We start from the raw sequence: 16,141 nt of genomic DNA, 5'->3' as shown, positions 1-16,141 counted from the left end.
TAGAAATTGTAACTGCAATGAACTACAGTTTCTCTCTGGGCCAGCCATAAAAATTCCGGTCAGTCGTAAACCCAGACAAAGGGAACTTCTCCCGCCAAAATGTCACACTTGTGATTGGCTATTCAGGCCACATGATGGGCGTGCCAGAAAGCATTCAAAAAGAGCTTCACACAGGCACGAATGCTCAGAATTTTCTCTTCTTCCTCCCGAGACACCTTCTTTTCAACACTTTGACTCTTTGGCAAAATTTACCTTCAAGGAGGATCGCGACCCTACCACATCAGGACTCCTTTGCATGAAATAAGGACCAATGCAAGTAACTATGCACGTTTAAACCCCTTTTTAAGGTGAACATAAGAATTCTCTGACGATTCTCATTAGGCTGTGGTTAATTGATGTGTAATACTGCCATTCTCTTTTCATCACTTTCCTTTACCCTGTATGTATATGTTTGTCTAATTGTTGTATGTTAGCTATAGCCGTGTTTATTAAAATCTTTAAACTCACAATCGTTTGTTTCTGTGTGCTGCTCACAGCTGAGTCACTGAACGTTGACCTTTTAAGCTACATGCTAAGTTACTGCTAGCACGCAGAGTGGGAAAGCTACCTTTCCTGGCAAAAGGGGGGGGGAATAATTGTTCCCAGAATTGATAGATAATTATATTATCTGCTCCATGGACGGACAGATCAAGTAATTGTAACATTAATTCTGCTACAGTTTATCCCCAAATCTAGTCTAAATGTTTATTATTAATTATAACCAGTTATAATTAATTCTAGATATTTCCTCTTGAGCTAATTCGTTACACACTCCTAAATTCATCCTCTGAAAAACGTGCATCCAAGTGATCACAGATCTTACGAATAAAACAAGCAATCTCACCGGAATTTTTGCTATTGTCAAATGAGTCCCTCATTGCCTCTTTGACACAGTCACTCCACTTAACTTCCCTTTAACATCCCTCTGTCAATTTTGAAACTTTCCTAATATCAAATGAAAACGCAATGTTGAAATGTAAAATAAGAGGCTGGAATTCCAAAAACCTTACTTTTTGCTTACATTTCGCTCTTTTTCATTTTCGCTTTTTTCTTTGGCGCACTCACACAACAATACCGATCCCCATCTTACTGCTTTCAAATCGCATTTGTTCTGAATGTGATGCTTGAGGTAGTCCAGCTTTCATTCTGTCCACACTTTTCCCTCCAAAAACTCGTTTGCTATTTTGGCTTTACAACATGTTTTGCAGAGCAGACATTTCTCACTTAAAAAAGAAAATATCTCAACCAGTTTCACTGTTTTTCTTCTGTTTGCACATACTCTGACAGCCATTCAATCTTAAAGTAAAGTAAAGTAAAGTAAAGTAAAGTAAAAGAATCACATTTATTTTTTACTCTGCCATGGTGAGGGGATGTGCCACTGCCTGTTCGTTTAGCCATTATTATAAAGGGTCAGCACAAAAAGCACTTAGCATCTTCCACACCACTTTGCTAGTTAAAGCACCAGTGGCAGCACATAAGGACACTGTCATAACCCGTCAATGATGCGTAAATGACGCGCATGTGATTTGTAATACATAGCTGCGTAAATACGTATGTGAATCGCATCATTGGCTGGAGCAGCCAGTCACTGGTCACTCATTGACTTACATTGCAAAATAGCACAGGTAGAAGTGTTTACATGTTTGGATATTCTTTTGTACATGCAGATTAGAGCGAACAGTGATTATAACATATTGGAAAACACAAATATGTTAAATGTCTTTCCTCAAGTGAAAAGAACAAGAACCCTTGATACAAGCTGGCTCTCGATGCCTTTCATGAAGACAGTCTGTGAGAGTGTTGGGCTAGACAAAGCAACAGCTTTTGTAGCAGAGCTGAAAATCTCTGCACCAGAGCTCTTTGATAGCATGTGTCCTCGGAACAAGAGAGTTGAGCACAGCAATGACCAGAGAGTCAAAGGAATAGGTCTCTAGAATGAAAATAGATGGTGAGATGTGCTCAATTTTGAATACACTCAGAGCATTTAGATGGCTTCCAAACTATCTCAGTTCTCAACTAATGTTTTCTTAATGACTGGCAATGACCAAGTTCAGTGTTTAAATGATTAATCATCATGAAAAATTAAAAGTTGTGAAATATGCTGCGTCGTGATGCAAGTGAATGCTTCTGATTTCTTTTAAATATTTTCAATTTTTAAAATGTAACTTGTTGCCCTAGGATGATTTTATGCTTAAAATAAAACAAGAAATTCTGTCAGTATTATGCACTTCACAATAGCTAATAATTCAAATGACCAATCATAATTCTTGACTAATTTCTAATGACTTGTTTTACTCAACTTAAATCAGTATGATGACATTTGTTATGTTTTAATAAATGAAAACAAATATTATATTTTAAAATAATTTCTCATTTCACTAATAACTGTAATAAAGTAACAAATTAGTTAACACAATAAACACACAAGTGCTATTAATATTCTTTATGAGGTTGTCCCCTCTAATACAGCAGAATTCACCCTGAATTCACAGGTTTATCGTCAATTGCCTGGTTTATGATGATAAACTCAGTGCTACATGTTGAGCGTGTTAAATAAGTGGATGACTGTTTAAACTCACAGACCACAAATGCAACAGGTATAACACAACAGTTTTTTTGTATTTTTATTTAAATATTCACAAAACAAGTTGGGAAAACAGATGGCTTGTTGGGCTGAAAACATTAATTCAGACAAGGACATTTACATTCACTTCAGTGATAATTATGATATAATTGGTTTGAGTTTCATCCCAACAGCAATTCACTACACCCTCATAATCTGTCTTGCCCTGAAATACCTGATCATATTAATCAAATGACGACTTGGTGCTCTTGAACATCACACTTGATCGGCTTCACAGACTTCATCCATGCCTAAGCTAATAGCTCCATTGTAGGAGCTAAATTTGGGAAAGAATGGTAGCTTCATGCTCATTCTGATGATTTAAATGCACCCTGTGAAAACTGTGCTGAAACTTTTCAACCATCGTTACACTGAGATATTTTTTACTTGCTAATTACTAAACGCTTACTAAGAGGACGCAGAAGGCATTATCGGTGCCCTGGGTGTGCTAATCAAAAAGAATTCCTCCATGATTACATAATTACCTGGTTCTTTCCACAAATGTGCAGTCAATTTTCAGTTTGTCTGTTCCCCTCTACTTCAAAGCTACAAGAGGGCCTATTAGGAGAAATGTGTTTCAAAGCTCAAAGCATCCGGGAGAATCTTCTGCTCATTCACAATACATCCAAGGCTCAGTGGTGCATACACACACACACACTCACACACACACACACACACACACACACACACACACACACACACACACACACACATGTTTTTTTCTTCACCCATAAGCTCAAAAACAACAGTGTCTGTTTTTAAGTTCAGCACTTCAAAGTCTGTCGTTTATGGCATTGATCCTTTGCCTCCAGTTGCCAAGGAAACAGTGAATGTCTACAAATGGGATGGATAGAAAATGTAGAGCATCTTTAAGCTGTCACACAAACACACACTCACAAACACACAATGATGAGTAAACTAAAGCTCACATTGGTGACATCTGACATTAACTTTAACATACATCCATTGCACAAACTTTCTACCCAGCACTAACCCAGGCACAGCAATGAGAATGGGCTTATTTTATGCCAAATGAAACCCTCTTGATGAAACTGCAGGGTTCTGAGAAGAAAGCAAAGATATGCTGGGCTACACAAAAGATTCAATCTGAGCATTGTATGCATTTTTGGAAATCTCCACTTAAAATCTTATTCAACTCTTTTGAACCTAAGAGCCTTCACACATGGCACGTCAGCCTCCAGTCACCACACAGCAACACATTCACAGTCACGAAGATTTAATCAGATTCCTGAGGCTTGATGTTGGGGAGATTTAATTCAATCAAGGAAACAGAGCTGAAACAATGCAAAATAAAATTCTGAAACAAAAAAAATCAGGGTTTAAAAAAACAACAATAAAGTCATGTGCATGCTACACCCCAGGCATGCCTCCTGGGCCTGCACCAGAACACTGACCCCTCCCTTCCAGGGTCAACTCCTCAGTGCACAAGCAGAAATAACAAAATCTTGCCTCAGCCCTTTTCATGCTTTTCTTTCACTAAGTGTTCTTGAGTAGGTTTACAAAGGGAAACTTAAAAGCTGAAATGATGTCAATACAAATATGCAGTGGAACAGCACTGTGCATTGAGAATGAGAGAGGGCAGCATTAGGTTTTGTTTCATTAAGCTTTTACCCATCGTTAAGTGGAACTAAAGATGACTTTGGTAGTTAAGCTGACAGTGTGCACTGTGCATGGCAATGAAATAACGTTAGAAGTACAAAAAAAAAAATTGTGAGGAATGAACATAATGCACTGCAAAATATATTGAAAAGAAGTAGAAATAAGAATTTGGTACATTGGTACTCTGATATATTTTTTACCATGTCAGGACATTGGAAAACCTTTTCTTAGCAAGTCGGCGATATGACAAGGCTTTTATACCAGTAACACAGTCAGTTGAACGTTAGCTACAAAGGAGCCATGATAACACTAATCACACTAACGCTACATCATTTGGTGCAGCATTCACAAAATAACCCAACATTAACATTGCTCCTTTAAAATACGTTTTAAAGTGACACTGCAATTTGACTGGTGACCAACAAAATGATGTCACACCAAAATGAGGACCATTACGAACATAAAATATAAATTCACATGAATTTCCTTGATTACCAAATCTAGTGAATTGCAATTATCAGTATATTTTAGAATTATGTGAGAAATATAAGTCTTACCATCAAATAACCCTCAGATAAAAAAAAATTAATAAAAAGAACCTTAAGCCAACTAGAAGTGAATCATGCAACAAACTCAGATGAATGTTTAACATTCATCAATGCTTTGAATGAGTCAATGAAATTTTTTTTTCAAAATTTCAGTGTAGAAAGGATGAAATGGTTCTTTCTTCATTGAATTGCTCTCCTACTGCTCAGCAGTAATCTCCATGATCAGGTCGTCACCCTCCAGGGTGCTGTCAGGGTTCACATGGAGTTTTACAATAATGCCGTCCATGGGAGAATTGACCACTGTCTCCATCTTCATGGCACTGAGAACACAGAGTGGTTGTCCCTTCTCCACCTTCTGGCCCTGCTTCACTTTCACCTCAACTACCTTTCCAGGCATGGGGGCACCAACTTGTCCAATCACATCCTTCAGGGCTTTTGGGTGGAAGTGCATCTCCTGGAGAGTGAAGAAGAATGTATAATTAGAATTTGCCTACTGGGAATATGTCTACAGAATCAATCACTATGTTTCTATGTACAGTTTAGTTGAGTTATATTATCGTTTGACTTGACTTGACTTGGCTGCTGTCCCAGTATTAGTATTGGACTCTTCAACACATGGTGGATTGGACAGCATTATAGCTGACATACATTTTAATTTGATTGAACACCCATTTCAGCCAATCAATAATGAGGCCATTAGCGTCAATGTAAGGAATGTGAACAAGGATGTTATACATAATTGGATGTAATTAGAGTTATATTGAGCTATATTGTATATGTATGTAATTAGAGTTATATTGTAATTTGGCTATGATTACTTCCCAGAACCACCCCCCTTTGACACCTTCCTGTATGTAATACAAACTGTTTTTTCTGATTAGTAGGACAACAACATATACTGCTGTTTATGTTGTGGTCAATAAAAGGATCCGATCTCATTTTGGAGTCCTGCTTTATATGGTTGCATCAGTTCAGTAAAGAAGGGAAGAATGGGCTTTTGTAAATGCATGAAGTTCTGCATTTTTAGGTAAATTCCGAGCAGTAATAAATGTCCTTTGCTAGCAGTGTTCCTGTTCTCTTCCATCTCTAATGTTTGTGATTGGAGGTGCCATGGAGCCCTTTTCCCAAATGATCTGTGTTTGAGTCACAGTCGCTCCCTACAGACTGCTGGACTGCAGCCAAACACTTATTGCTTCAGTTTACAGCAGAATTTTTTATTATTTTTCAATCATGGGTGATATTTCACCTACGTGTTAGAGACTTGTTGCAAGACTCATGGGGAAAACTTTATGCTTTTGTTTATTTTGCTGTACGTCTCTATATCCTTTCACAGTGTGTGACCTTAGTACAGTACACACTAAACTGCCCCACTAGCTATTCTCTGCACCTTTATCCAAGAATGTATTCTTATTATTCATGTGCAACATTCATTCCTTTTGGCCAAAGAACAGCTGAGTGTTGATTTATTACGCTTGTCCACAGTGATGCAATTGTGCATCAAAACATCCTCATGAAAAATCCTGCATTTAAAAACTCCTTGATCAGCTGCTGAGATATGTGTGTCACAGCCTTGCTTCTGCTAATCTTCTCTGCCCCAGTAATATTTCATTATAAATATGATATGAAATATGATATCGATACTTTACACTTACATTTTATAATGTAAGTGTAAACCTCCTTCACCCAAACTATTTTGAGTATTGCTCTCAAAGAACCTTACAAAAAATTGCTACAAAGATCAGTGGCCTTTTTTTGATACTTTACTATAGAACTTCATCATAATATTCAGACAAAAAAGTCTCCACCCATTCCTTGATTAGTTCAGTTAATGTTTAGGAAGAACCACCAATTTGTGTTAATAGAATTAATAGCTGTCTTAAGGCTTTTATGCATAACAGGCCTTTGTGTCTCAGAAGGGTGTACTGATGGTCTCAGGCACATTTTTACAGAACTGTTTCACATTACGGCAAACAACAATTCCTGATTCCACTAATTAACATTCCACTAAATAAGTATTTACAGTCTTTGCTCAATACTTTGGCAGCAATTACAGCCTCAAGTCTTATGATGCCACAAGTGTGGTCAGTTTCAACTATTCTTCTTTGTTTCATGTTGGATGGGAAGCATCAGTGCACAGCCATTTTAAGATCTCTCCAGAGATTATCAATTGGATTCAAATCTGGTCTCTGGCTGGGCCACTCAAGAGCATTCACTCAAGAGTTGTCCTGAAGCTTTGATATCTGTGTTCTTAGGGTCGCTGTCCTGCTGAAAGATGAACCGTCGACCCAGTCTGAGTTCAAGAGCTCTGGAGCAGGTTTTCATCCAGGACGTCTCTGTACATTGCTGCAGCCATCTTTCCCTCTATCCTGACTAGTCTCCCAGTTCCTGCAGCTGAAAAACATCTCCACAGCATGATGCTGCCACCACCATGCTTCACTGTAGTTAAGTTAAGTGAAGTGATTGTCACATGTGATACACAGCAGCACAGCACACGATGCACACAGTGAAATTTGTCCTCTGCATTTAACCCATCACCCTGAGTGAGCAGGGAAGTGTGTGGGGACGGTGCTTTGCTCAGCGGCACCTCAGTGGCACCTTGGCGGATCGGGATTCGAACCGGCAACCTTCTGATTACAGGGCCGCTTCCTTAACCGCTAGGCCACCACTGCCCCAAAGGAGGCACAAAGGCTGGTATTGGCCTGCTGATGAGTGGTGCTTGGTTTCCTCCAAACATGATGCCTGGCATTAAAACCAAAGAGTTAAACCTTTTTCTCATCAGACCATAGAATTTGGTTTCTCATGGTCTGAGAGTCTTTCAGGTGCCATTTGGCAAACTCCAGGCAGGCTGCAATGTGCCTTTTACTAAGGAGTGGCTTCCGTCTGGCCACTCTACCATACAGGACTGATTGGTGGATTGCTCCTGAAATGGTTGTTCTTTTAGAAGGTTCTCCTCTGTCCACAGAGGACCGCTGGATCTCGGACAGAGTTACCATCGAGGTCTTGGTCACCTCCCTCAGGCCCTTCTTCCTCAATTGCTGAGTTTAGACTCAGCAAGAGTCCTGGTGGTTTAGAACTCTGTCCATGTATGGACGATGCTCATTGGGACCTTCCAAACATCAAAAAAAAAATTCTGTATCCTTCCCCAGATTTGTGCCTCAAGACAATCCTGTCTTGGAGCTTTACCGACAATTTCTTCTGTCTTCATGCTTGTGTGACAGGAGGACAGAGCATTCATCATAAGAAGTCTGAATATTATTTTGAGCGCACCGGGTGTGCATTTTTATTTTAGTTTAGTGGAAAACCTAGACTTCCACTTTTGTGCTTAGGTTGAGCTCTAATTTGTGGAGTAGCATATGCTGGGTACATGTTTCTGGTGAATGTTCTGTGGGGACTGGATGGGGAGACAGGGTTCTAAAAAAAGAAAAAAAAAACCCTAATGGAGAAGGATGGCACGGCTGCCTTGGGAGTTCAAAAAAAAGAGCCAAGTTGATTTTCTTTAACTGATTACCTTGTTGTATCATTTACTTTCTATGTGCTTGAGAATTAAGTGACTCTCTGGGGCACCGACTGTGGTTGGAGGGGTAGCAGGCGACATAGGGGTATAGGCGACATAGGCCTTGTCCAGTATAGCCTGAAATACCTTACTCCATTTAGATTCTTTCAGCTATCCACCATACGCTACACGTGGCTTGAGGTGAAATAGTTAGGGGCACAGTGATATTGCCCCCTACTACACAGTGCTAGTGTGCTCTGATGTGAACTGTCAACTGTTGGACCTTATATAGACAGGTATGTTCCTTTCCAAATCATGTCCAATCAACAGTTTTTTCACAGGTGGACTATTAATCTGCAGAAACAGGAGGCACTGGAGATTTCTCACTTTTTTACCTCAAGTAAATAAGGAATAAGTGGAATGAGGTTGTAACATAAAATGTGGAAAAAGTGATGCTCTGTGCATACTTTCCGGATGCACTGTATACATGAGAAGTGGAAAACGCATACGCTAAATACCTTATAGGATAGAGAAAAGCACCCTTAAATTTAACAGAAACAGAGGTGTGATAAATGGCTTCATCTTGTGGAATATATTGTGATTGCAGTGCCCAGATTCAGAAAATTTTATGTCATGAGGGGGTTCGTTTGGGCATTACTGCTGAGTTACCTTCATGGCTTGGGTGTCCTTGACCAGGACGGATCGCAGCTGACCATTGAGCTCAAAGAAGACCTCTCTCTGGCCAGCCTTGTTTAGGTCACCCAGAGCGAGGGCTTTGATATGCAGGGTTTTTCCTTTTTCCAGTTCCACCTGAGTGACAGAGAAAGTATGAGGGGGAGAGAATGAGAGAGAGAGAGAGAGAGAGAGTGCTGCTGATAAAAGTGTGAACAGCTATTTGAAAAATGTATAACTAAAAAAACAGACTCCTACCAGGAATGAAATACATTTAAAAATAGATAGGCTGCATAGGCAGGGGATGAAACAAAATTAATGACTCAGCATGTTAGGCCCCTTAGGTAAATGTAAACCTGAGCCGGCGGACATTTAATAGGCAAACTGGTAAACTGCACTCATTCAACTTTGATAATATTGTCAGCGAGGATCTTTTTATAGGCCTGCTAATCTGCAGAGGCTGGCACCTCATTCATCCAATTCTGCTCCATTTCTGCCAAGAACAACACTTTGCACTAACTCTGACTTCAGTAGATTCAAAAGTTTAATAACTTGAATCGATCTTTGTAGGCCAGTTGGGAGCCAATGGACTTTTAGTTTAGTCACTGCCCTGGCTAGTGTTTATCTCTCTTTCTGTCTACTGTATGTTGTTATCACCTTTGCAAATACCTGTTCAGGGATACTCTTCTCTGCTTTGCTGATCCCTATAGCACACTATATTGTCTGCAGGGTCAGCACATTGTGATGCACAACAACAATCATTTCAGCCAAGGTTTTGTCTAATTGAGCAGCATGTCACTACTCTACAGTGGCCTGTACTACGCTACAGCAAAGCTTATGGAGATTCAGTGAGACGGGGTGGCAGCTTAGGCCATGCTCAGCTAATTCACATGTGCTCCAGGCAGTGACACTGCAACTGAGAGTTAAGAGGGGGAAAAAGGGGGCTCCAGCCAAAACACTGCAGGGTCAAATCTCAAGCTGTTGCAAAATGCACATTTAGCATACACTTAACTACTAGACTGGAGTAAAGAGTAAACAAGAAAATAGGATAAAAATAGAGAACAAGAAACTAAATAGTACAAATATATGTCACCTGAAACTCCTCAGCAATTTTAGGTCCTTCCAGGAAGAGGCGAGTGTTGAGACAGTCCACAGGGCCAAAAGTGGCTGTGAACTCCTTGAATTCCTGAAAGACCTTCGGATACATGGCCGCTGACATTACATCCTCTGTGGTGATGTCACTCCCATGCGCTGCCTTCAGGCCAGACTCAAGAGCCTGAAAGTCCATAGGTGGCAAGGATGCACCAGGACGTCCTTCAATCCGCGGTAAAGACTTCAGTACCTATTACAAACGAACACCGAACATCAGAGAGGGTTTCAGTTCTAACATTCAGACACATAATAGCATTGTTAATAACAAAAAACATAAATAAGTCTATATTGCTGAAAAAATGTGCTAATATAAGCAAAGTTAACAAGTGTATACTGTTTGCATACACCTAGTGACTATAAATATTTAAAATCAAACATATTTGAATGAATCAACAACATAGACAACTCCACTTTGTTCAAAGGTGACTAACTAGATAAAACTATATATCATATAAACTATATATACTATATATCATAACTAGAGGACTCTATATCCCCATCTTTGGTTTGGTGGCAGACATAACTATAACACAGATGGCATTTGTGATAACTGCTGACATCACTATGAACAGGTATAGAAAACAGAGAATAATAATGCTGGTTGAATAGTTATTTCCTCCTTTCTAATATAATAGCAAACAGCCCTTTCTTGTTTCTACTTGTTTATTTCTATCAATCCTGAATGCATACTCAAGGTCACATTAGTCCGGGCAATGCATCTCTCATAGTGCCAGAAATTGGGCTCATGGGGTCACGTATCTCAAAGATCATTGCTGATGAAGGCATGAGGAAGGCAGTCAATGGCACTGATCTCACAGTTTTACAGTGTTAACTTGTCTGCTTACTAGCCTATACACCAGGAACTACCAAAACGTACGCATGACAGCTACAGAAGTTGGGAAGAGGTCCATTTAAATATAAACATACATATAATATTATAATGAAATATCACATACACATACAGTAATTTGGGGAACCACATCACTAACACTGACATAAGAATTTCAATGATTGGCCAGTCAATTCCTTGCCTCTTCTGGACAACTAACTATGAATTGCAAATGACTGCCAATGTTCCAGGTTACTTTCCCACAAATGACAGGGCTGTAAGGATGTACCAGCATGTCTGTATAAAGGAAAATCCCTTTCAAATTAACAGTTACTGGAATCCCCATTTATATCCTTAGTGAATTTTAAACTATGTACACTGTGCTTGTTTCAGCATTACTAAACACCAATGAATGATTCATCAAGGTTTATCACCCTGGGCAAATATTAAGACACTGTCTCAAAAGGCCATAAATGTTAGATGTTAAAATTGAAGGAGCAAGTGAAAAAGTGAAGTTCATTTATAATGTATTAACATAGCCTTAAAAATGCTGGGAATAAATGGCCAGACTGTCCACTATAATGTAGGATATCTTGTCAGGGGGAAAATGCAAGACAAATTAATTACTCCAATTCAATATGCTCAGCAGATGTTTGCTTCATCAGCTTTGAACTGCTCATGTACAGAATTAACATTACAAAATTAGGTTCAAATAAAGATCAGATGCAGACCTTGCATGATCAGTGTATAACAGAGGGAGTGTAAGACATTTATACAGCAAAGAAACAATCGATGTTAATTCAGAAAGCAGTTACTGATTAATTGAGATAGCCACTGCTGCACAGTTTGGGAATAATGCTTATGAAAATGGCTGAGAGTCAGGATTGGCTGCAGCTGGAGACATTATCTGCAGTTAAAAGGTGCTGCTGAGCCGCCCATCAGCAGCTGCGACATTTTTTGTGAACGGATTTTTTTGGTGGACCCTGCAACTTCCGTGTGTAGTTTTGAGTTTGGGCAATCACCACACGCCTGCGGGCTAGTTTAAGTTCTCCCCATTATTTCCCGTTTTTGGCCATCGAGCCTGTTTAATAAATCATTATTCCCAGTATGTCCGGCCTTTGAGCCTTTGTGCCTCCTTTGGGGCAGTGGTGGCCTAGCGGTTAAGGAAGCGGGCCCGTAATCAGAAGGTTGTCGGTTCGAATCCCGATCTGCCAAGGTGCCACGGAGGTGCCACTGAGCAAAGCACCACCCCCATGCACTGCTCATGGCTGCCCACTGCTCACTCAGGGTGATGGGTTAAATGCAGAGGACAAATCTCACTGTGTGCACTGTATGCTGTGCTGCTGTATATCACAGGTGACGATCACTTCACTTTACTTTTCCCTTGTCAACTCGCCGACTTGACAGCCGCAGGCGAAGGACATTTCGATACAAAAGGGGATTTCTTAAAGAACTCAAAGAAAATGGCACAAGGGCCAAAAACAGGGGAAGCAATGGAAAAACAAAAACAAACCTGCAGGCATGGAAAAACTGGAAAACCCCACAAAAGGTAGACTGCCAGAGTCCTCCAGCGGCGGTTACCATAGGAAGAGTGGGGTGGGTTTCATAACCTATTTCAAGTGTAAACATTAAATGTAAACATTTAATGCTTTTAAAATGTACAGAAATGTAATCAAAACTCTCAAATGTGTGTGTGTGTGTGTGTGCGTGTGTGTGTGTATATATATATATATATATATATATATATATATATATATATATATATATATATATATCTCCCCCAAAATATATATATATATATTGAAAGAGAGCTCTGACTCTCTTTGAGAGTGATTGAAAGCCAGAACAAATGTGCCTTCAGTGTTGTCATGTGGATTCAAAAGACCGCCATCTGGCCAAATCCGTTAAAAACACAAAAAAGTGTATCAAACATGACCTTCATTCTCACAATCCCAGGATAAGCATCTCAACCAACTCATAAATTACTCTGAACGTCTCTTGGGACATGAGATTAGATACCTGGCCATTCTTTTCTTGCTGAGTGAACAAGAATGAGGCTCCAGTAGTTGTGTTCTCACTGGCTTCCCTGCAGCCTCTCTCTTCCCTGAGTGGTTTGTTTGCCTAGTTCTTCGGTGCAAACTGACGTTTTGATTTGGCCATGCTAATAAACAGCAGGTTGTCATGCTACAGGCAGACTGGTACATACGCAAAGTAAAATGTGAGGGCAAATGAGGGGGAATGGCATGGCCCTCACTAAAAGATAAGAAAAGAGCATCCAAGAGGATTTAAAAATCAATACTGCCCTTGCTAGAGGGTTCTCTATGGGGCATTTGTTTTATCAGACTTTCCAAGATAATTTGATGCAGTCCACGTGCACAATGATATGAGTGCTTTTAGACGGGTTTGTAGGGACAACAATATGGAGAAGCACTTTCAAATTGGCCCTAAGCTGCAGTTTTCCACAGGATTTACATTAATAAACAGATAAAACAAGAAAGAAACATGATCTTTAATTATTTTTTTGCATGTGAGGTATTGATGGTCACTGGCTTATATAAATAATTTATCCTTGATCCGCTCCCATTTTAAACTCATAATTAAAAATAATTTTTTTGTTTAGGGTTAAAGAAAAAAAATTGGTTCTTTTAATTTATGTAAATCCTTAGAATGGCTTACCTTACACTAATAATCAAGCATGAAAAGTGCTTGGGTTAACTCTTTTTAATAAATAAATAAAATATATAAATAAATATATGATAAATGAAAATGTGAATTTCACAAACTTTATAGTTTAATAAATTTGTCAAGAGCTCACGTAAACTCCATAGACTTCTATAACAAAACAAATAAGCCTTATAGCACACAATAACTAATAAAAACACAAAATAAAATGATTAGTCACTTTCACTCTATGCTGAAAAAGGAAAAAATATATAAACTATGCAAGATCATCTATGCTGACTGAGGTTAAATAAATACATTTTTAAAAATCAAAATTTGGTTTTAATTAATTGTATTTTCTTAGCATAATTGAAAATTCTGCTCCTATTCTCAAGAATGAGCAATATACAAAGCATACATAATAAGTCCCCAACTCATCCCCACACACTGCTGTTTGGTTATACAGGAGTGCAGTGGTTCTTAACATGCTCAGTCAGACTAATGTGCTTGAAATTACACATAAAATATGTTAATTAGTGCCTAGCTCTTCTGCAGAGGGCGCAGAGGGAGAAACATAGAGCGATATGAGAGAGAGAGCATGAAAGAGGTTTAAGGGGCATGTTCTCCATGGAGGGATAAAGCACAAAAGAACCTGCCGCAATGCCATTAGTCACACCGGATGCAGTTTAAAGATGTCTCTCACATTCTGGAGCCCTTCTTCATTAATTTTACTGCATTCAAATTTTTTATACAAACATTCATTCCTACATTCTTGCATGCCTGCATGCATGAATGCATGTGTGCACATGTTCATTATTGTGCCTGCATACAGCAGTAGCACAGGCATATTTTTAAATGTGTAAATGGAGTGATGAATGTTTTTATGTTTGCAAGTGCATTTTCATGTGTCTATGTGTGTAAATGTCTGTGTGCAGTTTTGTGTGTGAACCTCTAGATTCAGTAGCAGTTGTTTAACCTCTCCTCTGTGGCGAAAGATTTGTTTAATTGAAGTGTCGCCTCTTTGTGTTAAACCTCTTTATCTTGTGGTTTGAGCTGCTAAAGCATTTTTTATTTGGCCATGAGTCTAAAACCAAAAAAAAATGTATTCTACTAATTATACTAATTACATTAATTACATTAATTCTACGAAGTCTCATAGAATGTAATACTGTGTTAACATTGCTGCTCATAAGTAGAATGTGTGAACTGTGTGTGAGTGTGTGGCTAGTGTACTTGTTGTAATAATTTTAGAAAATAACCAATGAACAAATGGTACTTTTACAATACACAGTCTATGAAGGCTGCACAATTTGCTGCCAGAAGAATAAAGGTCCTTGGGGCATGGTGGCGCACCAGAATGGACATATGGGCAATTTTACGTCCGACGTTTCTTACCGCTATTCATGCTTAGCTCAGATATCACAAGACAAAAATCCTGTTTTGAAACTCATTACAACAGCTGCAGAAACTTGACTTGCATGCTTGAACTACATTGAAAAGTAAAGGCGCAGGCCTCTGAATATGTTGATACAAATCCTGGGTGGGTAGACAGCGTTTGCAAGCTCAGCGATTACCCTGTTGGGAGCTCCATGTCAAGAGTCAGTCATTAATAAAACATTTTTCTGCAGACTTAATTAGGAGATAAGTGGCTGCATTCGAGAGGTGAGTCCAAGTTCAACTTGCAAAGACAAACTCTCAGGCTACACTCGCTGTGAAGTTGACTTCAAGGCAGTATGGTGTGACCGAACCGGAAAACGCGATTCTCTCATCCCATTCCTGACCCAAGAAATGCTTCCTGTTTCTCTTTTCTTCTCAACTCTTTCCGTTTTTCAGTTCCAATCACTCTCAGTTCCACTGGCTCGCTTATCAAAATGATATCCCTGCAAGGCTTCCTCTGCTGTCTTCTCCTCCCTGTCTCCTCCATCCATGCTCAGAGGGTACGCTCTGTGAAGCACAACATTGCGAGCTCTACTCACTCTTGCTGCACCAAGATCAAACCAAGCTAGAGGACATTACTGTGTTTAGTCTAATCAACTAGTGATTGCCATGCTGCAAAATAGCAATCTAACCTTCACATGAAGATTTTTGCACTGAAATTATATAATGTGACTGTTTGTGTGGTTCAGTCCTGTCCATGGCAGATTGTGAGCATCCCTCAAGAACTGTAGTTTTGGATAAGTTATGACCCAGACGTCTAACCATCACAGTTTGGCCTTGCTTATTCAAATCCTTAACCCCAGTTACTCTGCCTCCAGTGCATGAACTTTAAGGACAAAATCTCAATGTACTGGTGATTTTATACAATCAGTTGCTAGGTGCCGCTGTAAGCAGAGCATAATTTTTTTCAAGTCACCTGGATGAGCAGTTTGAAAGAATAAGCCTTGATCTAAATCCAGGTTTGAGTACAGTAAATACATTAACCTGCTCAATAAAGAATTAATGGCCTTCTGTGGAGAAGACAGAACAACACAGTGTAAAAAATTATTGTTTTGCTTTCATTCTCT

The 16,141-nt window shown here is 39.3% G+C and overlaps 1 protein-coding gene across 1 annotated transcript in view; it reads right to left on the bottom strand.

The window, feature by feature from the left end:
* Positions 1–4,454: 4,454 nt before the first annotated feature.
* pcxb (pyruvate carboxylase b) overlaps positions 4,455–16,141 on the bottom strand; it is a 126,312-nt gene continuing 114,625 nt past the window's right edge. The window contains exons 19-21 of the mRNA XM_028963971.1: positions 10,089–10,337; positions 8,993–9,133; positions 4,455–5,284 (exon numbers count right to left, since the gene is read on the bottom strand). Coding sequence (XP_028819804.1) covers positions 5,027–5,284; positions 8,993–9,133; positions 10,089–10,337 — 648 coding nt within the window. The 3' untranslated portion in view covers positions 4,455–5,026. The remainder of the gene's footprint in view (positions 5,285–8,992; positions 9,134–10,088; positions 10,338–16,141) is intronic.

Source organism: Denticeps clupeoides, chromosome 1 (assembly GCF_900700375.1).
Source record: "Denticeps clupeoides chromosome 1, fDenClu1.1, whole genome shotgun sequence".
Lineage (NCBI taxonomy): Eukaryota > Metazoa > Chordata > Actinopteri > Clupeiformes > Denticipitidae > Denticeps > Denticeps clupeoides.
Note: the sequence above shows the minus strand (reverse complement) of the source record. Positions and strands in the feature narration are given on the sequence as shown.